This window comes from Mytilus californianus, unplaced genomic scaffold (assembly GCF_021869535.1).
Source record: "Mytilus californianus isolate M0D057914Y unplaced genomic scaffold, xbMytCali1.0.p SCAF_3, whole genome shotgun sequence".
NCBI classification, from domain to species: Eukaryota; Metazoa; Mollusca; class Bivalvia; order Mytilida; family Mytilidae; genus Mytilus; species Mytilus californianus.
Genome location: NW_026262679.1, coordinates 44,476,005 through 44,499,670, shown reverse-complemented (window position 1 = coordinate 44,499,670; position 23,666 = coordinate 44,476,005). Strand labels below are relative to the sequence as shown.

The following is a 23,666-nucleotide window of genomic DNA, read 5'->3' as shown; positions in this document are numbered from 1 at the left end:
TATGGTGTAGCATTCTAATGTTTTCATTGGATATGACGATCACGTGTTTCAAATGTTATTTTACGTATCTGACGCCTTGTTTCTATTCTTATGAAATGGGGTCCCTGTCCGCAAGTACATTTCAGCAATTTATCTCGGAAGTATTAATGATTATTTCTTATTGTTACTTTTTGCGGGTAATCGTAGCCAGTGGCTTCAAAATGATGCATTTTCTTTATTTTTCCTTGTCTCATAAAAGAATAGTTTTTTTTTTAATGTTAGTAGATGGCGGTAATGCACAGATTTTACACGACCCCATCCCCCAAAATAAAAAAAATAAAGCAATTTTTCATGGATTGATTTTCAATACATGTTTTATCAGAGGCATATAATACAAATATTGTATATGTCTCGGGATTTTTTATCGTGTATTACTCCATGTCTTAATTAACAACTCAGTTTAATCAGAGACATATATACACAGTGTATATATGTCTCTGGTTTAATTTACGAATAAATATTTTAACAAACTCATTTAACAAATAAAACACTTTTTAAAGTCATACAGAGAATTTTTATTGGCATAAACGATTAACCCTCCCGCCATCCCCGGTCCACTGACAGCATACATATAAACCGAAGGCAGACTGCCTTCGGTTTATATGTATGCTAAGAAGTCAGTAAACCACAGGCGCACGTAGAAAATAATAATACATGGTAAAAATTTATAAACTACTAGTACTGTTATTGTAATATCGTATGGAAGAGAGCAAGTACGCATTAAAAAGTGAAATAAAATTAAAAGATTACAGCTAGAATATTTTTTGCATCGGAACCTTTTTTGCCACTAATGAAAATATTTACTAAAAAAATTTAAACACAAAAAAAAATATTTAGGAAAAAGTGAAGGGTCAATTTCCTGTGCATTAAAAACAGAAATCGGTACCAACGATAAACTGGAATCCGTTGAATTTAACGATTCTCTCATCAGCTCATGAACACAAGTCTAAAAGTTAACCGAGAACCAGCTTTCACGTTTCGGAATTTATACGTAGTCACACCAGTAATGATTAAACTATTTTACGTTGAAATGTATTTCCGGTAGTTTTGGTTGAACTTGAATCTAAAAAGATGTCTAAAAAGTCTATGCCAAGCACTTTTGTGAAAAATATTTTGCAGAATGGAATAGGTCGATATGTTTGCCAGCTTCAACGAGTTAAACTAACATTTTGTAAAACCGCTGGCACCAGTAGGGGCGTCAGGTACTTTTTTTCTCTTCAAAAACTTCATGCAAAAAATATGCCAAAGGAATAGGCCCTTTCAGTTTCACGGTTATTGCAGCCATGTTGAATATGGGGCAGATTTTCATAATGGAGGTAAAAATGGTTTCAAAAATACGGGAAAATTTCAGTTGCTCGGAAACATGCATAGGATTTCCCGTACTTTCATACTATTTCCACCTCTATACATTCTTCAGACTTCACAGTCATACCTTAGAATCCGTCTCTTCTGCAAAATATCTTGACATTACTCTTCAATTTGATTTAAAATTGACTCAACATACAAACAATATTATTGCAAATGCAAATAAAAGCCTAGGCTTTAAATTTCTTAAAAGAAACCTAAAAACATCTATCACATACATTAAGTCACAGGCATACCTAGCACTTGTCCGTCCAAAACTAGAGTAAGCTTGCTCGGTTTGGAACCCTCATACTGCTGAACAATACAATAAACTTAGATGGATCAGCGTTGAGCTGCTACGTATGCCTGTTATCTTTATCATAACACCAGTAGCGTTACAGACATGCTCAATACTCTGAAGTTGTCTACCTTACAACAACACAGACTTAAAACTAGACTCATAATGTTCTATAAAATTGTACACCATATCGTGGCAGTACCATCAGTATTACGGTAACAAGACATTTCGGCACCCAAGTCCGAAGACATTTCGGCATCCATTTTGGACAGTTCGGGATCCGAACATTTCGGGACCAAGACAATTCGGCACCTCATTTTTTTAAATATATATATTAGGAAAAATAAAAGAATATGTTACGTAATATTAATTATAATCCGTTGATAAAATATGCAATAACAAAATTTGAAATCATCATTTAATTAAATCCTAAATGATCATGATGATTGTGTATGAATAGTAAAACATAATTTAATTAAATCATAATTGATTGTTAGATATGACGGTGTTTGAATAAACATCATTTAATTAAATCATAATTAATTGTAGTTATGCATTAATCAGTATTTTATGTATAAATCTGATAATTTCTCAATAGAGACAAATGAGAGATCAAAAGTGTTTAGCTTGTGTTTCAGCTTGTGTTCTCATTTGATCCTTACATCTGTAAAGACAACACAATACCTGAAAACTATATTTTATTGTTTTAATATTAAAACCCATAAACATAAAAGCGCGTGCAAGCCATAGACAGTAAAAACCCAGAAACATATGTAACACTCCCAAACGTGTCCATCCCCCAAACGTGTCCGATTCCCCCAAACGTGTCTTATTCTCCCCAAACGTGTCCGTAATATTCAATATGGCCCAAACATGTCCGATTTCAAAACCCCTAAACGTGTCCGATAATTGTTATTCGCCAAAAACGTGTCCACTGTTAAACGCCAGAACGTCTCACGTCTTTTAGCGCCAATACATGTATGTCCTAAATAAAATCAATAATGTTTACAGCAATTCTATGATGGGGAAACAGTAGATGAGGTAGTAATTTATTAGCATTAGTTTGTTCAATGCCGGTTGTTAATGATTATCATAATTGCAAATTTAATATGTAACATATGAATTAACTTTTGACTGAATTTGCTTATTGTCCAGTTGCAAGTATTTCATGCTCATTAAGAGCGAACATACATATAATTCTAGTGCAGTATAATTAATCGTTTACTATGTAAATTATGTGTTGCTAATAAACTCTGATGATGCCTTTTATATTAATCCGAAAGGCTGGCTTTCAGCAGAATTGACTTCCCTTTTTTTCAACAGTTCTGATATTTTAAAAGCTCTTCAAATCAAAAACTGGTTTTCTGGGTTTCTAATAAATTTTAGGTTTCGAGCATTACTAAAGACACACGAACAAGAGAAATAACATCCAGTGCCAAATATTTCATGGTTCTATTATCATACCGGGAATTTAGGATTGGGTCTAAATTTTTACGGTTATTCAGGATTAACACTAGTTGGGATTATAATCTAAAAAAATAAGAGCGTGTGAAGACCGATTTTTTTTATGACTTCAGTTAGAAACTACTGCAATCTCCGTTATGTAATAGAGGCCGTTTTAAATAAAAGTTGCGGAAATTTAAAAAAAATGTTGCCTTCCAAAATACAACTGATGGCACCATGAAAGAGTGAATTGCTACATTCTCCCTACATGAGGTATCTGATTTAATATCTACAATTAACTGAGCATGGCTGCTTACATTTACATTGTTGAAGGCCATACGGTTGCCTATAATTGCTTACGTCCACTTTATTTGAACTTTGGTGGATAGTTGTCTCATTGGCAATCATACCTCATCTCCTTATTTTTATAAGGATAAAAATGATAAGCATGTTAAGATTTATCTGCCACGTAATTTTTCAAACCAATTGGACAACCCTATTTGCAGTTATTGCATCTGGAATTATAAATTTTACGAAATATCTCTGTTTTTTTTTTGTTGTTGTTTTTTTTTATTATTATCTTAAATGAACAGCAAAAGTGGCCAGCAAGTTGAGATCTACAACTAAGTTAACTAAGTTAACTGACCGAAATTGTAAATTTATCCCTTATAGGAGTTATTGGCTTGAAAGGCATTTTTTTTTAAATTAAATTTTCAAGTTTTTTTTAAGAAAGTATAATAGATGAAGGGAAACTTTAAGTGACAAATATGTTCAACAAAATTAGATCTACGAATAAGTTGACAAGACAGCTATCCAAATGACTAAGCTGCAATACAGTCATGACAGTCTTCACAAATAAAAAAAACAAAGAGAATAAGATACTTCTTCGAAGATACCATATACAATATTGACAATAATGTCATAAATAGTGTAGGAATTAAATTGGTAATTTGTAAAAACAGTCAAACATAATCGCTATATTAACACTAAACTTGTAAATTGAGTTCATACCCACATACATATATCAGTGCCAGGTAACTTTAATGTTTGGTTCACTATATTTTGATCAAGGATAAAATAATTGATTTTATCTTTATTAGGTGCCGATTTGTCTATGTTAGATGCCCGATTTGTCTAGGTGCCGATTTGTCTGGGTGCCGATTTGTCCAGATGCCGATTTGTCTGGGTACCGAACTGTCTAGACAGACAATAGAACCCAGCAAATTCATCCACAAACTTAAAGACATGATCTACTTACATCTAAAGACTGCTACAAATATTCATTTTTAGCTCACCTGGCCGTCGTCGTCGTCCGTCGTCCGTTAACTTTTACAAAAATCTTCTCCTCTGAAACTACTAGGCCAAATTTAACCAAACTTGGCCACAATCATCATTAGGGTATCTAGTTTAAAAGATGTGTCCGATGACCCCGCCTGCCAACCAAGATGGCCGCCATGGCTAAAAATAGAACATAGGGGTAAAATGCAGTTTTTGGCTTATATCTCTGAAACCAAAGCATTTAGAGCAAATCTGACATGGTGTAAAATTGTTTATCAGGTCAAGATCTATCTGCCCTGAAATTTTCAGATGAATTGGACAACCCGTTGTTGGGTTGCTGCCCCTGAATTGGTAATTTTAAGGAAATTTTGCCGTTTTTGGTTATTATCTTGAATATTATTATAGATAGGGATAAACTGTAAACAGCAATAATGTTCAGCAAAGTAAGATCTACAAATAAGTCAACATGACCAAAATGGTCAGTTGACCCCTTAAGGAGTTATTGCCCTTTATAGTCAATTTTTAACCATTTTTCGTAAATTTTTGTAATCTTTTACAAAAATCTTCTCCTCTGAAACTACTGAGACAAATTTAACCAAACTTGTCCACAATCATCATTAGGGTATCTAGTTTAAAAAATGTGTCCGATGACCCCGCCTGCAAACCAAGATGGCCGACATGGCTAAAAAATAGTACATAGGGTAAAATGCAGTTTTTGGCTCATATCTCTGAAACCAAAGCATTTAGAGCAAATCTGATGAGGATAAAATTATTCATTAGGTCAAGATCTATCTGCCCTGAAATTTTCAGATGAATCGGACAACCCGTTGTTGGGTTGCTGCCCCTGAATTGGTAATTTTAAGGAAATTTTGCCGTTTTTGGTTATTATCTTGAATATTATTATAGATAGAGATAAACTGTAAACAGCAATAATGTTCAGCAAAGTAAGATCTACAAATAAGTCAACTTGACTAAAATGGTCAGATGACCCCTTAAGGAGTTATTGCCCTTTATAGTCAATTTTTAACCATTTTTCGTAAATTTTTGTAATTTTTTACAAAAATCTTCTCCTCTGAAACTACGAAGACAAATTTAACCAAACGTGTCCACAATCATCGTTAGGGTATCTTGTTTAAAAAATGTGTCCGATGACTCCGCCGCGAACCAAGATGGCGGACATGGCTAAAAAATAGTACATAGGGTAAAATGCAGTTTTTGGCTCATATCTCTGAAACTAAAGCATTTAGAGCAAATCTGATGATGATAAAATTGTTCATTAGGTCAAGATCTATCTGCCCTGAAATTTTCAGAACAATCAGGCAACACGTTGTTGGGTTGCTGCCCCTGAATTGGTAATTTTAAGAAAATTTTGCAGCTTTTGGTTATTATCTTGAATATTATTATAGATAGAGATAAACTGTAAACAGCAATAATGTACAGCAAAGTTAGATCTACAAATAAGGCAAACATGACCAAAATTGTCAATTGACCCCTTAAGGAGTTATTGCCCTTTGTAGTCAATTTTTTACAATTTTCATAAATTTTGTAAATTTTTGTAAATTTTTACAAAGTATTTTCCACTGTAACTACCGGGCCAAGTTCATTATAGATAGAGATAATAGTAAGGAGCAAGAATGTTCAGTAAAGTAAGATCTACAAACACATCACCATCACCAAAACACAATTTTGTCATGAATCCATCTGTGTCCTTTGTTTAATATGCACATAGAACAAGGTGAGGGACACAGGCTCTTTAGAGCCTCTAGTTTCCTTTTACAATTACACAATGGAATTTACTACCTCCAAATGTAGTACTTTCCCCTGCACTAAATATCTTTAGAGAACAATTGACACCTACTGTTCTCTACAATATAGAACAGTAAACCTTAGCAGTTATGTAAATAGTTTTAACCACATGTCATGTTAGTATTTATTTTTGGCACTATTCTTTTGTAAATATTTATTTATAATTATCCTACACATGTGCAGCAGTTAGTAATCATCAAAAATCTGATGGATAACTGGATACCATAAGAAGAAGAAGATATCTATCCAAAAAATCTGCCCCTTATTCATCATGTGTGCAATAACCATGAAGTGGCCTATAGTTGAGATGTCAACTATTAATTCAGTATTTGCACTACAAAGGTGAAAATTCCCATAACACTCTAAATAGTGCTTCTTGCTATTTGATTTGTCCATAGTTTAGTGTCTTTTTACTATTTTGTTGTATAGACTGCACTGACCATAGTCCCTTTAAGGGTTCTAAGTCGGAAGCGATTTTCTGATTTGGCCTCCCTCAGAATCCCTTATTAAGTTGTATCAACTTTATTCCCGATTTTTTTAGTCATTTTACATTTGAAGCAAAAGACATGAAAGAGGTCAGTGCTAAATGTTAGGTTGAAGTATACATATTTTTTAAATAAAGCTTGTTAATTATAAGAAGCAAATTTGTATCACTGATGAAAAATGGCTGGTGTCAAACTAGTCATGCTAGTGGTAACATAACAGTAATATTTTCATATCTTTATAGGGACTTTGTGGAAAACCATCTGTTAGATTTTACCAATAATAATCCTGGAGTTGTTGTGTACCTACAGCCTAAGAGACGTCAACCTGCTTACATGTATGCAGAATACTGTACGTTTGTTTAACATGTTTATGATGTTAGATTAGGGTACCCTTAAAGTGTCAAACAAAATTGACCAACACGAAACGAAATCATTTTGTTTTGTATTCTAAGTGAAAAAGTTAAGGGTGTCTATAAAGTAAGAAACAAAAAGAAACAAAACAAAATGAGAAGAAACAAAATGAAATAAAAAAAAACCGAAATAAACAAACAACCAAACCAAACAAAAAGAAATAAAACGAAACAAACAAAAAATTGATTGAATATATTATAACAACAAACGAAATATATATATTCTCTCCTTTTTGCATTTATAGCCTTAGAATGGATTGTTAATAAGAAGCATTTTGATGATAAAAACCGTGTGTGAAACTTTTTATGCCCCCGTTCCAAAATTGGTTTCCGTTCTCTAACTTGAGTTTGCCTCAACCAAATGTTCTGAACTTATACACAATGCTTATTACCACAAAATACAGATCAAGTTTGAATTTTGGTAGCGTCACTCTAACTGTTCTAGAGTTATGCCCCTTAATAAATGGAAAAATTACAAAATTTTTAGTTTCCTTTCTCTAACTTAAGTTTGCCTCAACCAAATGTTATGAAACTTAAACACAATGCTTATTACCACAAAATACAGATTAAATTTGAATTTGAGTGGTGTCACTTTAATCGTTCTAGAGTTATGCCCTTTGTAAATGGAAAAATTACAAAATTTTTAGTTTCCTTTCTCTAACTTAAGTTTATCTCAACCAAATATTATGAAACTTATACACAATGCTTATTACCACAAAATACAGATCAAATTTGAATTTTGGTAGCGTCACTCTAACCGTTCTAGAGTTATGCCCCTTTATCAATGGAAAAATTAAAAAAATTTTAGTTTCCTTTCTCTAACTTAAGTTTGCCTCAACCAAATGTTATGAAACTAATACACAATGCTTATTACCACAAAACACAGATCAAGTTTGAATTTTGGTGGCATCACTTTAACCATTCTAGAGTTATGCCCCTTTATAAATGGAAAAATTGCAAAATTTTGAGTTTCCGTTCTCATGGTTCTCTAACTTAAGTTTGCCTCAACCAAATGTTATGAAACTTATACACAATGCTTTTTACCACAAAACACAGATCAAGTTGAATTTTGGTGGCGTCAATCTTATAATTATCGAGTTATGCCCCTTTATAAATCGAAAAATTGCAAAATTTTTAGTTTTCTTTCTGTAACTTAAGTTTGCCCCAACCAAACAATTTGAAACCTTTACACAATACTTATTACCACAAAACTCAGATCAAGTACAAATTTGGGTAGCGTCACTTTTATTGTTTTGAGTTATGTCCCTTTATAATGTTGTATGCGGGGGCATCATCTGTGTCCATGGGGACACATTCTCCATTTATTTTTTTCTTACCCGCCAAATTGGCGAGCATCTTTTCATTTCAACTCGCCGAATTGAAATTCCACTTGCCAGCTTGGCGAGTGACTTACTTTTGGACTCGTCTTCTTCTTCATACATAATTATTAAATGATATTATTCCATTCCATTTACTAAATACTCTGTCATGGAATCGAGACAATTAAGAGCGAGACATATTTGTGTGGTCACCTATCTATTTGTCGAAGATGTATATGTAATTTAATTTATTCATGTTGTTATTAATTTCATCTATAACTGGTAACTTGAAAATTTAAATTACCATTCACATTTTTGTACATATAGAAGTCTCAGTTATATAAAGGAGAAGTCAACTTATCTTGAGATTACCTTGTGAGAGGAGTATCATAATATATGTATATAAATATGGTATATGGTTTTTCACTAGCAGGGAATTTTTAATATTTAAAGGAGCCATTAATTCCAGAGACACCTATAGTAATATGTTTGTTAATTCATGCAGTTTATATAACAAAAAATAAACTATTTCATTAATTATGAAGACTTAAGAATAATGTAAATATTTCCTTTAGTACTTCGTCGCTTGTCACCCCCACAATGAGAATAATTTCAAAACCATGTAAGAATATCTAAGCGTGTCTAATTTTAAGACCTTCTAAGACATATCAGGGCGAAACCCATAAAAGAGACGTTTACGATTATTTCCTAGTTTATAAAGAAAATTTGCTGTTCAATCTCTCTTCTGTTTCGTGATGATCATCTATTCCTACTTAAACTATGGAGCCTACCAACAATGACCAAACATTGATTAAACGAGTTGGTCTTAATGCACATCCATATTGATCAGTTGAGCCCTTGTATTGGACAAGTTCGACACTAGTGGAAATAGAAGAATTTTTTTAAAGGATGGAAATATTTGTTGTTAAAATGCAGCTTTAAAATATAAATGAATATATATGATGACATATAAAAAAAAGATGTGGAGTAAATAACAAAGATGACAGCTAGCCAATGACACTAAATGAAAGAAAAAAAATTCTGTATTATTAGCATGATTAGTTACTACCACAAGGAACATCAAAAGTAAACTCTTAAATCAACATGCAACATCAAAAGTCAATGAAATTAAACCCTTAAATCAGGTAATTTAAAAGTAAGAAGATGTGGTATGATTGCCAATGGGACAACTGTCCACCAGAGACCAATTGATGTAGAAGTTTACAACTATAGGTCACTGTATGTACGGCCTTGAACAATGAGCAAAACCCATACTGCATAGTCAACTATAAAAGTCCCCAAAACGACAAATGTATAACAGTTCAAACAAGAAAACTAACAGCCTGATATATGTATAAAACAATGAACAAAAAACAAATTTAAGTTCTAATGAGGAAATATCTGTGTTTTTTCTTTTAGTAAATGGGTACAAAGAGAAATTCTGTATTGACAACATGAACAAAGATCAGATATGTAAATGGATAGAAACCTACAGATCAAGATCAGGAGTACCAATTATGAGGATGCGTAAACAATGGCACACGGACGTGCCTAGCGTTCAAGGAGTCTGGCATCCGTTTATGTTCAAAGATCCTCAAATAAATAGAAAAACATTTCCTAATGAAGAACTATCTAGATTCTTACCATCAGAACCTTCAGCAACAGAACAAGTGTTAAAAATGTTTGAAGAGCAGAAGAAAGAAATTCCTTCTCAGGGACCAACTAAAGAACTTCATTCAAGTGATGATGTACTTCAATCAAAATAAAAATTCTTATCAGTTGTTCTTTTTTTATAGGACTGCAAAAAAATTGTGTTCTTATAATGCTATCATGTCGTCGTCTGCGTCGTTGTCGTCATCCGAAGACACATTTGGTTTCCGGACAATTACTTCATTGTACTTTAGTTTAAGTGAATGGATCTCTATGAAATTTTACCAGAAGGTTCAATACCACAAAAGGAAGGTGGGATTGATTTTGGGGGTTATGGTACCAACAGTTTAGGAATTAGGGGCCATAAACAAGCATTTTTGTAGTTTCCGGACAATAACTTGTGTGTAAGTGTATGGGATCTCTGAAATTGTACCACAAGGTTTCATATCCCAAAGGGAAGGCTGGGATTGAGTTTGGGGGTAATTGCCCCAAAGGTTCAGGAATTAGGGGTAAAAAAGGGGCCAAAAACAATCATTTTTCTAGTTTCCAGACAATAACTTGTGTTTAAGTGTATGGATCTCTGAAATTGCACTACAAGGTTCCATACAACTAAGGGAAGACTGGGATTGAGTTTGGGGGTTATTGCCCCAAATGTTTAGAAATAAGGGTAAAAAAAGGGGCCAAAAACAAGCATTTTTCTAGTTTCCAGACAATAACTTGTGTTAAAGTTTATGGAACTCTCTGAAAATTGTACATTTTTCCTGAAAAGAAAATAATTTTCAAAATTTCAAAAAATATTTGAGGGGGGGATTTTATTTTCAAATTGTTTTTGGGGGTTCATATTTTTTTTCTTAAAATTTTTTTCAAATTTTTTTTTGGGGGGGTTTCAATTTTTTTGGGGGTTCATACTTTTTTCTTCAAGATATTCAAAATTTCAAATTTATTCAAAAAAGTTTTCTTGGGGGGGACAATTTCTTGGGGGATTTTTTTTCAAAATTTTTTGGTTTTTTTTCCCCAAAATTTTTTCCATTTTTACATTCATTTGATCAATTCTTATTTATATATAAAAGCAACAAATACTGATATGGCAGGAGATACACACCAAACAGGGTGTGTAAATTATTATATATAACAGATTATTGTGCAATAGCACAGTTTTGTGCAATAGCTAAGTATTACGCTATAGCAAGAAATCTTCAATTGAAAATAAATACAAATCTTTTAACCAATTTCAATAGGATTAAATTAAGTCTTTAATTTTTTGGGGTTCTAACCTTGTATTACTAATTTGGATATTGGGCCCCATTTTTAGATTGGTCTACATTGAGGTCCAAAGGGTCCAAAATTAAAATTTGTTTGATTTCATCAAAAACTTAATTATTGCGGCTCTATGATATGCTGAATCTTATTGTGCATTTAGATTTTTTAATTTGGGCCCTGTTTTCAAATTAGTCCATATTACATGTATTAAGGTTTGAAGGGTCCAAAATTAAAGTTTGTTTGATTTCAACTAAAATTAAATTTTTGGTGTTTTTTTATATGCTGAATCTAACCATGTTGTTAGATTTTGGATATCAGACCATAATAGATAAATTAAAAGTCCCATTTCAAAATTTTAAGATCTTTGACCACATTTATTTTGTGTCAGAAACCTATATTACCTTGCCCCAACTGTTCAGGGTTCGACCTCTGCAGTTGTATCAGGCTGCGCTCGGCGAAGCATTTTATTAAGGTAAATGCATTAATACAGAAATAGAAACAAGAAATAGGATATACTAGTAATAGTTTGCTTTTTTTCGTACCATCAAGGATTCTGTATTATCTATTTCCACCTATGAATTCAGGGGCGGATCCAGGATTTTGGAAAGGGGGGCGTGTAGTATTAAAGTTCGCCGAGCGGAGCGAGGCGAACAATTTTTTGGACCAATTTTTGGCTAAAAAACATAAAATAAGTGGAAAATGCATTTTATTGTTAAAGTGTAGGGGTTGGACTTTTTGGTGCCGTATTCTCTCCATTAATTGTCTATTATAAAATGATTGGATGGATCCAAAGCTATGTACTAATTAATATATTTGATGTGGGATTTGTCAGTAAAAAATGGACATGGAAAATTCTCGTTTGTTGTATTGTTAGTTAGCATAACCTCACAGATTTCTTGTTGTAAACAAGATATACGGCTATTCAATGAAATTTCATATACGACCGACACGAAGAAAGACAAACAAGCAATTTTTATCCAAAAGTTTGGTTGAAATGTTTCAACCAACAAGGGAAGTGAGGGGTTCCAAATCAACCAAAGGCTACGAATGAGTCGGAAATGACAATGAAGTTGTGAATGACGGTCAACACATGGAGACATAGAAGCCACACCCAGCAGACAGGTTGCAGTCGGGCCTTGAAAAAAGTATTAAGTATATCAGTTCGGCGAAACAGACATTCCGGTCAGATATGAGATTCACATGCAACCACCCTCCCCCCCAAAAAAAAAATTACGCCCGTTTTTTTATTCATCATGTTCATTTAATGCTCAATAATTTTGTTGAAAATATTTTTTTCTAATAGCAAAAAAGTGGACAAGATTATTGTTTTCAATCCAGATACGGCCAGAATTTTTGTTTAAGGCAAAAATCAGGGTCAGAAGTTTTTCTCTAAAATATCTCAGACTGCCCCTTCAAATCAAATGGTCCGTACCTTAGACTTTAAATCTATACCTAGAGCTTACTGACTGGGGATCACTATTCAGCAATGTTATTGATGGGCTGGGGCGTGTGGGGTTAAACATGTTTTCGTAGGTAAATAATATTGCTGTGGAACTTTTTTTTCATGAGAGTGTAATAGAGTATTTCTTTCTGTTGGGTGGAATAGTGAAATAGAAGTCAATAGTTCTTGCTCAATACTTTGTAGCTTTGAAGGCGTCATGCTTGTCATCCTCAGCCTAAGCAATGTGTTACTGTAATTTGAATTTCAAAATGACTGAGTGACGTTTTTTTCGACGTACTGGCCAACTCCACCGTAGCGAATCACATGACTTTGACATAATCAATAATATATTACAGTAAATACGAGCGAAAAATATCTTTATAAGTAAAGAATTGTCGCATAAAAATTAAATACACGGGAAATGGCAAAGTTCGCGAAGTCTAGTCTGATTAATCATTTTACAAAAAAAAAAAAAAAAAAGTGCAAGCAAAAGGGGGGGGGGGGCGTACGCCCTCTACGCCCCCCTCTGGATCCGCCACTGGAATTTCCTTTATATGCTCACCTTGCAAAAAGGGCAAATGTATGATCTATTGCCCTCACTTGGGCCTCTCTCTATACTTTTTACAAAAACATTCTCCACTGAAACTACTTGGCAATTTGCAACAAAAGTTAGCCACCATACTCCTTAGGGTGTCTAGTTTAAAAAAAGTGTTGAATGATCCTGTCTGTCAACAATCATGGCTGCAATGGCTAGAAAAATAACATTTGGGTGAAATGAAAGTAATTGTTTAATATAATTGATAACTGTTCTAGGTAAAGAAAATATGATCGGACAAAAATGTTCAGAATGTCAAACTCTATCTATCATATATCTCCAATATGACGAAAACTGTTGGATTACATCTTAAAGGAGTTACTGACCTTAAATAACAGTTTTCACCCAATTTTCACTTTTTATTGGCAATTTATCATGAAAAAAAATAATAGACAGAGAAAAAATCTTACCTCCAAAAATAGTAAAGAAAGAACAAAATACATGCAAATTTCGTGGCTGAAATTGTCAATCAGATACTTAAAGAAGTTATTTCCTTTTTCAATGATTTTTACCCATTTTTATACGCCCGTTTAATTGAACTTTATTTGTTTATAGTCCAAGAACTAAGTACTAAGTATTGCGCAACAGCACAGTGTATTGCACAACAGCAAGAAATATTTAATTGAATATAAATTCAATTCATATAACCAATTTCAAGTTCTTTGACTACAATTATTCAGAAACCTATAATATATCAAATATTTATTTATTTTTGGCAGAAACCATAGTCGAAACATTAACAGCAAAAAAGATCAGCAAAATAAAATATTCAAATTAGTTAAAATAGGTGATTTCCTCTATCAATTTGACGCTGTAAAGCATTTTAGACAGGAATATAGATATGCAGCACATGCAGACAAAAATCCAGGGCGTTATGTATAGCCAAATTTCTGCTCATATCGCACATACCATGTTATGTCAGTGTCAATCCAGCCAAATTTCCAGCTCAACAACCCAGTCGCCTCGCTGGGGAGAAAATTCCTATTGAATTTTTTGTCATGTTGTTCTCGTCCAAAATATGCACGAAATAGTTTCGCCTCACACAGATGACCAAGGATATGCTACGCTTGACGAAGTCACGGTCTCGTCTTCTTTTCCTCGTTTGTGACATTTCAGAAAACGACATATTGCCACGAGCACCTCGGCAGATGACATTAAATGAAGCAGGAACTGCTAACCCTTCTGGAATACCAATTTTCGCCCTGGTTTTCGATGAGGTTCGTGTTGCTCAATTATGTTTTCAGTGTTACAGTAGTAGTTCTTCCCCGTAACTTTTCTTTTGACCATAGTATTATATCTGTTTTCCTCAACTTAAGGCTTTTGTATGCCCTTTGCATATTTTCCCTTTGTGTCTCGCCTGCGACAAACGTCATGAGGATAAGACATACCGATCGCATATTTCGTCGGCATCATATAGGTTCAATTTGCGCATTTTTTTTTTTTTTTTTTAGATCTCAACAAATTTGTCAAATATCCATGGAGTTTCACGAGACTTGAACAGATGCATCTTTATGAACTAAGAACATAACATTAAGATATAGTCTATGATTAAAGTTTTTAAAACATCAATAACATTTTGCAAACCGTCATAGAATGTCAAGAACTTTTAAATTTTAAGAAGCTTCTTCAAAATGGAAAAAGATACCATCTTGAATAAAATTTAGATTTTTCTCCATCTCCATTCAATAAATTCGCGAAAATGCTTTTTAAAAACAAAAATTGCTACTGACGTCCTTTCGCTAAATTCGTTGGAGGTGTAGCTGATTCACATTCAGTTAGTTTGGAAGAACATTTCAAATTTATTGTTTGAAATTGCTCTTTGGACTAGCTTTCAGTAACCAGGTAACTGCAAGCTACTATATACTCTTAGATCGGTATTTGATAACTGCAAGCTAGTATATACTCTTAGATCGGTACTTGGTAACTGCAAGCAAGTTTATATTCTTAGATCGGTACTTGGTAACTGCAATCTAGTATATATTCTTAGATCGGTACTTGGTAACTGCAAGCTAGTATATACTCTTAGATCGGTACTTGGTAACTGCAAGTTAGTATATACTCTTAGATCGATACTTGGTAACTGCAAGCTAGTGTATACTCTTAGATCCGTACTTGGTAACTGCAAGCTAGTATATACTCTTAGATCGGTACTTGGTAACTGCAAGCTAGTATATACTCTTAGATCGGTACTTGATTACTGCAAGCTAGTATATACTCTTAGATCGGTACTTGGTAACTGCAAGTTAGTATATACTCTTAGATCGGTACTTGGTAACTGCAAGCTAGTATATACTCTTAGATCGGTACTTGGTAACTGCAAGCTAGTATATACTCTTAGATCAGTACTTGGTAACTGCAAGCTAGTATACTAGTATACTCTTAGATCGGTACTTGGTAACTGAAAGCTAGTATATACTCTTAGATCGGTACTTGGTAACTGCAAGCTAGTATATACTCTTAGATCGGTACTTGGTAACTGCAAGCTAGTATATACTCTTAGATCGGTACTTGGTAACTGCAAGTTAGTATATACTCTTAGATCGGTACTTGGTAACTGCAAGCAAGTTTATATTCTTAGATTGGTACTTTGTAACTGCAAGCTAGTATATACTCTTAGATCGGTACTTGGTAACTGCAAGCTAGTATATACCCTTAGATCGGTACTTGGTAACTGCAAACTAGTATGTACTCTTAGATCGGTACTTGGTAACTGCAAGTTAGTATATACTCTTAGATCGGTACTTGGTAACTGCAAGCTAGTATATACTCTTAGATCGGTACTTTGAGTGTTTTGTCTTTTTAGTAATTTGTGTTTGTGCTTAATACCGATCTCATGCATCTAGACCTTTTTAACTGGATTTGATATTTAGTTCACAATGTTGTGTTCAACCCCGCCATATTCTTTATATGGTTGTCCAAAAGATGCAGGTATACCTGTAGTCCAGTGGTTGTTCGTTTTTTTTCAAAGAAAACATAATTATTTCAAAATGATTCCAGAAATTTTATCATTTAGCAAGTCAAAGAAAATTAAAAACCAATTGTTCAGAGAACAATTGAAGGTCTTTCCACAAAAAAACAAGTATTTTGATATGAAAATATTAAAAATTCGGTTTAAAATGTCATTAACAGCGTCAAATGATAGCTTATAGTACGCTGATTCCAAAAATATATGGTTTCTATACAATATTTTTTAAATAAGGGAAATAATTTGTTACTTCCGGTTTGAAAAAGGTTACTTCCGGTATTATTTAACTGTTTAATTAACACTGATTCCAAAAATATATGGTTCTATATACTTTTACATTCAAAAAGTACACAAAAATAGCTACTTCCGGTTTACACAGGTCACTTCCGGTTCTTTTTTCAAGGTCATATGGCTTGCAACTGAAAGTAAAAAGTCCCATGGCTTTATCATGTATACAAATGAGGTAAAAGCAAAGGTCAAAATCTAGAACGTCAATTTAATCTATGACCTTGGGCTCAATTTCAAGGTCATCAACCAAGGACCTCAAATCAAAAGACCCTAGATCTTAATTATATTTGGTTCATGAGTTATATCACCATATGCATATTTTTAAATAAAGAGGGGAGAAAACTCTAATTTGATGTAAGCGCACCCTTTAAACCAATATGTATGTGTTACGACATGTCGCAACTTGCAATTAAGTAAAAATATGTTGTCGATATCTTATATCGTGTTTGAAAAGTGGTGAAAATAAGCCAAAATCCAAATTTAGAAATGACCTTGACCTTTGACCTTGACCCTATTTTCTTTTCTTTGGACCAAGGATCTCAAATCAAAAGACGCTAGGTCTTTATCACTTATGGTTTACAAGCTACAACTACATTTTTCTTATCAAAAATACAAAAGGGGAAATAACTCCCATATGTAGTCTCCGGACCGCTTCGGTCAAAATTATTTTTAAGATCCTGAAGATATAACAAGCAAATTGGTGAAATAATTTTGTCGTAATCTTTAACGGTTGTGAAGGAGATTTGTACACAAGAAAAAACGTGTTTGGGGAGATAACTCTTACAATAAAAAGTGTTCGGCTTAACAGGGTCAGTTTCAAAATCGTAATAACTGTTCGATATCATATGCAAAAAATCTAAGCGACATCTTGTGAAACAAAAAAGCACCGTCAGAAAAAAGTGGCGGAAGAAGAAAAAAATAATAATAATAATCAGAAGAAAACCAATAGGTCTTTCCACAGAAAAGTGGAAAGACCTAATAAATTATCATTTGAGAAAGCTTGTTGTTTTACTGAAGAACCTAATACCTGAAACAATTTTAGAGAAAAAATTAACTAACGACTAACATATACACTAAATTGTTCTCCTGGACTTAATGATAACAATATAATTTGCTTCCAGAACGAAAAAAAACACACAAAAAACACACACACAGACGTCCTTCCGCTACAGGTTTCGTTAAATTTTGAGAATTTCACAGCAAAAAAATAAAAAAAATACACAAACTCCTCTTAAAAATATAAATTCTTTTTATCGACATATATTTCATCCAGTCACAAAATGTGTAATTTGTGCAAACACTTTGAATTCGTTCGATGTCATATTACCTCCTAAAACGAGCTAGCTTTTAGTTTCACTTTTGTGTCCTATATTGATCTCATTTTATCCTATTTATACACAATTAAACACGTTTCTATAAATAGTTACTATTTTTTTTTCTCTCAAACGGAACTTTAATATAAGTTAACAATAATGGAGCTTGCCTTTAAAACAGAAAGTAAGTTTAAAATGTATCTATAGTGTTTTATGTAATTAATTATTCCTTATTTTTGTAGAATGCTATAACGATTTGTTTTAATCATTTTAAAAGAGATCATAGACGGAACAACCATTACTCCACTTAAAAAAAACGTTGAACACGGTCATCAATCTGCAAGCTTAGGGTGCTTAGGTTTTATCTAATTTATTAGTCATTGTTCGCATGTTGAGTGTCAACAGTACACCTGAAATTTCACCGTTTCCATTTGAAGTAGTAACATAGATGGGTTTATACATCTATGGTAGTAATGAATTTATTGAGAAGTGGAAGATTTTGAGAACTATATATATATATATATATATATATATATATATATATACTTCGAAGAAAGTATTAATTGTAAATATATATATACTTCGAAGAAAGTATTAATTGTAAATGTTAATATTTTCACAGACGTTAAATAAAATGATGAGAGATTCCTAAAGTAGTTAAACATGTCGGGGTTTTTTTATTTCCTTTTTTGTAGCGGACACAGATAGAGATCTTGTTAATTGCGTTCAGACTAACTGATCATGGCGTTGACTATATCCGATATGGTAAGTAACATTATCTGTAGATAAAATGCAGCTTACTTAAAATTTCCTCATATATAAAATTCGCCTTTTCTATTAAATTTAATTTCAAATCTCATACTATATTCAGAGGGCCTTACTCTCAGCCTGAGAAAATATTCATAAATAATAAACCACAAAACAGGAAGAAGACTGGTTTTTCTCTTTTTGAATTTGTCCCCTTTTACTGTCAAATATAGCTGTTTATTCCTTTCAAAAAAGAAATGTTAACTGTCCATTCTTTTTTTTTACTTTCAAATGTTTATCGGATTTAATTCGTCATGCAGTTTCTTACGAAGACAATTTTGGCAGACACAAAATGGAAAATACAATAATTCTTAACATAAAAATTACAAAACAAGAATAAGAAAAAAACCGGATCAACCTAAATTGATTTTGTATAGAAATTAAGGAAGTACATTTGTAACACTAATGGCATACAACATAAATGATTCTTTTTTTTTAATCCAAAGGAGTAAATCAAGTTATATATATATAAATTTGTTTTACATGCACACGTATAAAAATTGCGGTTTTTATCCAACGCAATCATAGGTTTGAACGTTGTTTTCAATTTAGACTTTTATATATATATATATATATATATATATAAAACGTCTGAATAATAGTCAACGATTTTTCCCACGACGGCGCTGGATCGTTACGAGTAACGATACATGTACACAATAGATAAATTATATAAACGCCTAAAAAGTGTACACAACAACACCAATAACAAAAAAAGGAACTATAAATGTAATTATTTATAAATATTTCGGATAACAGATATCCTTCATCAGTAAATATGATTGTGATGTTGAATGAATCATATATCAGTCTACTTAAATTAAACTATAACAATCTTGAAATTTATACAATAAAAAAGTCAAACCGAACATCAGGTAAGACGCTTGCACAATTCTAAATATGTGTTAAACACGACATAGACACGACTTTTAACAGTCACTCCACTGGTACAGAATACACCATATTTTGCAATGTTAATTGCAAGACTACAAATGTTGTGTATCTCCTACAGTGTGAATGTGGTAAACAGTATGTTGGCGAGTCAGAACAGCCGTTTCACAAACGAATGAACGGTCATCGTAGCGACTACCAATGCAAGCCAGACCTCCCTCTCAGTCGACATTTGAGATCCCCTGGCCACACTAAGGCAGATCTCAATCGACTGACCATTACAATCATTGACCACAACTCTGTTTGGTCTAGGGAGGATAGACTCACTCGGGAAAGATTTTGGATAAGAAAATTAACAACTTTGGCACCAAATAGGATAAATGAAAAGATGTAGTTCGACTCCATGCAGTGCTTCACATTTGGGTTATATTACTTATTATTACAGTCTCTGTTTCTATTTCTTTACTTTACTCATCTCTAAAATCTGTTGAATATACCAATTTAAATTGCTTAATTTTTGTGAGGGATGTAAAAGTGCCAAGCCACGTTCAACTAGTTAACCTTAGTCAAAATTTATTATCATATTTTAACGGCCGTTTGTTTGCGATGTTTAAATACGCAGACTCTGTTGTAACTACTCTACCGTTGTCAAATTTGAAATATTTACAAATTTAGATCGTTCAGTGCTGTTTATTTGGAATTCTTATTGACGCAATCGTTCTTGTAACATCATAACTGTCGTCACCGTTAAAGCTTTAGAATTGTGCTAGTTCATATCGCACATTATTATTTTTTATTTAAAGCATATATTTGAACTCTCTGCTGTAATTAGTCTTATCCCCGGCTTAGTATATTTCTAGGATTCTGATTGGTTAACGCACGTCGTTACAAAACCCATAGCCCCTGGGTGTTGCTAACCCATATCCCCGGACGTTGCTACCCATTACATCGGGGAATTTCACGCGCGTTTTCCTTAGTTCCATGGTTGTTCCTTATGAAATATCGAATTCTGTAGATTTTCCATGATGTCTGTATAATTAAATATTTAATCCACTAACGATTTTATCTTATTATATCGATTATTTGCACTCATTTTAGTAAATGCATCACTATGCAGCCGCATTGTCAATGAATGGTACTACTGACCTAGCTATGCAAATGACCCACGTTGACGTCACACCGTTTATGATGTAACTCTCACAACATTGCGCGCCAAATTCGACCCATTTCAGTTTCTCTGTCTCTAGTTTAAAAACGTCTTATATTTGTATACCTGTAGAGTTCTACCAAAGGTAGAACTACACCCCGTTAAAAATATGTCAAATTCCCAAATTTCAATAAAAGATATTTAAAAAATGAAAAAAACGTTGCTTTCACTTTTAACTTTGTGGTCGAATTTCTCTAAAAATCGCCAGATTTAGACTAAGACCGGGGATAAATTCGTTATCTACGTTCATATCCGTAGATATGGATATTTTAACACCCTTCAGTACCCTGTACACCCTTCGGCTGCGCCTCAGGGTGTACTTGGATACTTCAGGGTATTAAAATGTCCATATCTACGGATATGAACGTAGATAACTTATAATATAACCTATGTCGTGTTTAACACATATTTAGAATTGTGCAAGCGTCTTACCTGATGTTCGGTTTGACTTTTTTATTGTATAAATTTCAAGATTGTTATAGTTTAATTTAAGTAGACTGATATATGATTCATTCAACATCACAATCATATTTACTAATGAAGGATATCTGTTATCCGAAATATTTATAAATAATTACATTTATAGTTCCTTTTTTTGTTATTGGTGTTGTTGTGTACACTTTTTAGGCGTTTATATATATATATATATATATAGACAGAGAGAGAGAGAGAGAGAGAGAGAGAGGTCTATAAAAAGGACCAACCAGCAAGTTTACTATGTACCGGATCGTATAGAATAGACGATACTGTGCAGATAAGGAAAAAATTATATAAGTCTAGAGATTTGCACAACGATACTAATACTAATACTAATACTGAATACTATTAGTATCGTTGTGCAAATCTCTAGACTTATATAATTTTTTCCTTATCTGCACAGTATCGTCTATTCTAGACGATCCGGTACATAGTATATACATGTCTAAATTGAAAACAACGTTCAAACCTATGATTGCGTTGGATAAAAACCGCAATTTTTATACGTGTGCATGCAAAACAAATTTCTTGGTAGAGTGGTCTAAATACAGCACAAACAACATTGTCCAAAAGACCAAAAATAGTGAAAAAGTATATTTTAACAAAACGCATTTGACTAGCAGGTCGAACAACGGATGTTCTTAAACCCTGCTGGCTGCCATGGCGATTGCCAAATAAACGGATCACCAGATGTAAAAATGGATCTTAATTTATTAATTAAATATCAAACAGAAAACAATAAACTTGCGGAAAAGATGGTATATCGCAAACATGAGGTGCAAAAATTTGTACACCATATCCGGATTTCGACAATTAATGTCTCTTCAGTGATGTTAGGAATCGAAACGGTATTTGGAAGGCCATATAATTTACTTCAATTTGGGATTGACTCTTGAATTTTGAAGAGTCAAAATAGGATGAACGAATCATATAAACCCGAAGGCAAATATAATACAAGCCCAAACGAAAAAATATAAACAAGTCTAAATTGAAAACAACGTTCAAACCTATGATTGCGTTGGATAAAAACCACAATTGTTATACGTGTGCATGCAAAACAAATTTCTTGGTAGAGTGGTCTAAATACAGCACAAACAACATTGTCCAAAAGACCAAAAATAGTGAAAAAGTATATTTTAACAAAACGCATTTGACCAGCAGGTCGAACAACGGATGTTCTTAAACCCTGCTGACTGCCATGGCGATTGCCAAATAAACGGATCACCAGATGTAAAAATGGATCTTAATTTATTAATTTAAAAATATCAAACAGAAAACAGTAAACTTGCGGAAAAGATGGTATATCGCAAACATGAGGTGCAAAAATTTGTACACCATATCCGGATTTCGACAATTAATGTCTCTTCAGTGATGTTAGGAATCGAAACGGTATTTGGAAGGCCATATAATTTACTTCAATTTGGGATTGACTCTTGAATTTTGAAGAGTCAAAATAGGATGAACGGATCATATAAACCCGAAGGCAAATATAATACAAGCCCAAACGAAAAAATATAAACAAGTCTAAATTGAAAACAACGTTCAAACCTATGATTGCATTGGATAAAAACCGCAATTTTTATACGTGTGCATGCAAAACAAATTTCTTGGTAGAGTGGTCTAAATACAGCACAAACAACATTGTCCAAAAGACCAAAAATAGTGAAAAAGTATATTTTAACAAAACGCATTTGACTAGCAGGTCGAACAACGGATGTTCTTAAACCCTGCTGACTGCCATGGCGATTGCCAAATAAACGGATCACCAGATGTAAAAATGGATCTTAATTTATTAATTAAATATCAAACAGAAAACAATAAACTTGCGGAAAAGATGGTATATCGCAAACATGAGGTGCAAAAATTTGTACACCATATCCGGATTTCGACAATTAATGTCTCTTCAGTGATGTTAGGAATCGAAACGGTATTTGGAAGGCCATATAATTTACTTCAATTTGGGATTGACTCTTGAATTTTGAAGAGTCAAAATAGGATGAACGGATCATATAAACCCGAAGGCAAATATAATACAAGCCCAAACGAAAAAATATAAACAAGTCTAAATTGAAAACAACGTTAAAACCTATGATTGCGTTGGATAAAAACCGCAATTTTTATACGTGTGCATGCAAAACAAATTTCTTGGTAGAGTGGTCTAAATACACCACAAACAACATTGTCCAAAAGACCAAAAATAGTGAAAAAGTATATTTTAACAAAACGCATTTGACTAGCAGGTCGAACAACGGATGTTCTTAAACCCTGCTGAGTGCCATGGCCATTGCCAAATAAACGGATCACCAGATGTAAAAATGGATCTTAATTTATTAATTAAATAGCAAACAGA

General features: G+C 33.1%; 1 protein-coding gene across 1 annotated transcript; it reads left to right on the top strand.

Annotated features, from left to right (window-relative positions):
- The first annotated feature begins 1,069 nt into the window (after window positions 1-1,069).
- Window positions 1,070-10,202, top strand: LOC127734653 (39S ribosomal protein L43, mitochondrial-like). Its single transcript, XM_052244643.1, has 3 exons — window positions 1,070-1,241; window positions 6,936-7,042; window positions 9,842-10,202. Exons 1-3 carry the CDS (start codon window positions 1,111-1,113, stop codon window positions 10,186-10,188), a joined length of 585 nt encoding a protein of 194 aa, XP_052100603.1. The 5' UTR covers window positions 1,070-1,110; the 3' UTR covers window positions 10,189-10,202.
- The last annotated feature ends 13,464 nt before the right edge of the window (window positions 10,203-23,666 follow it).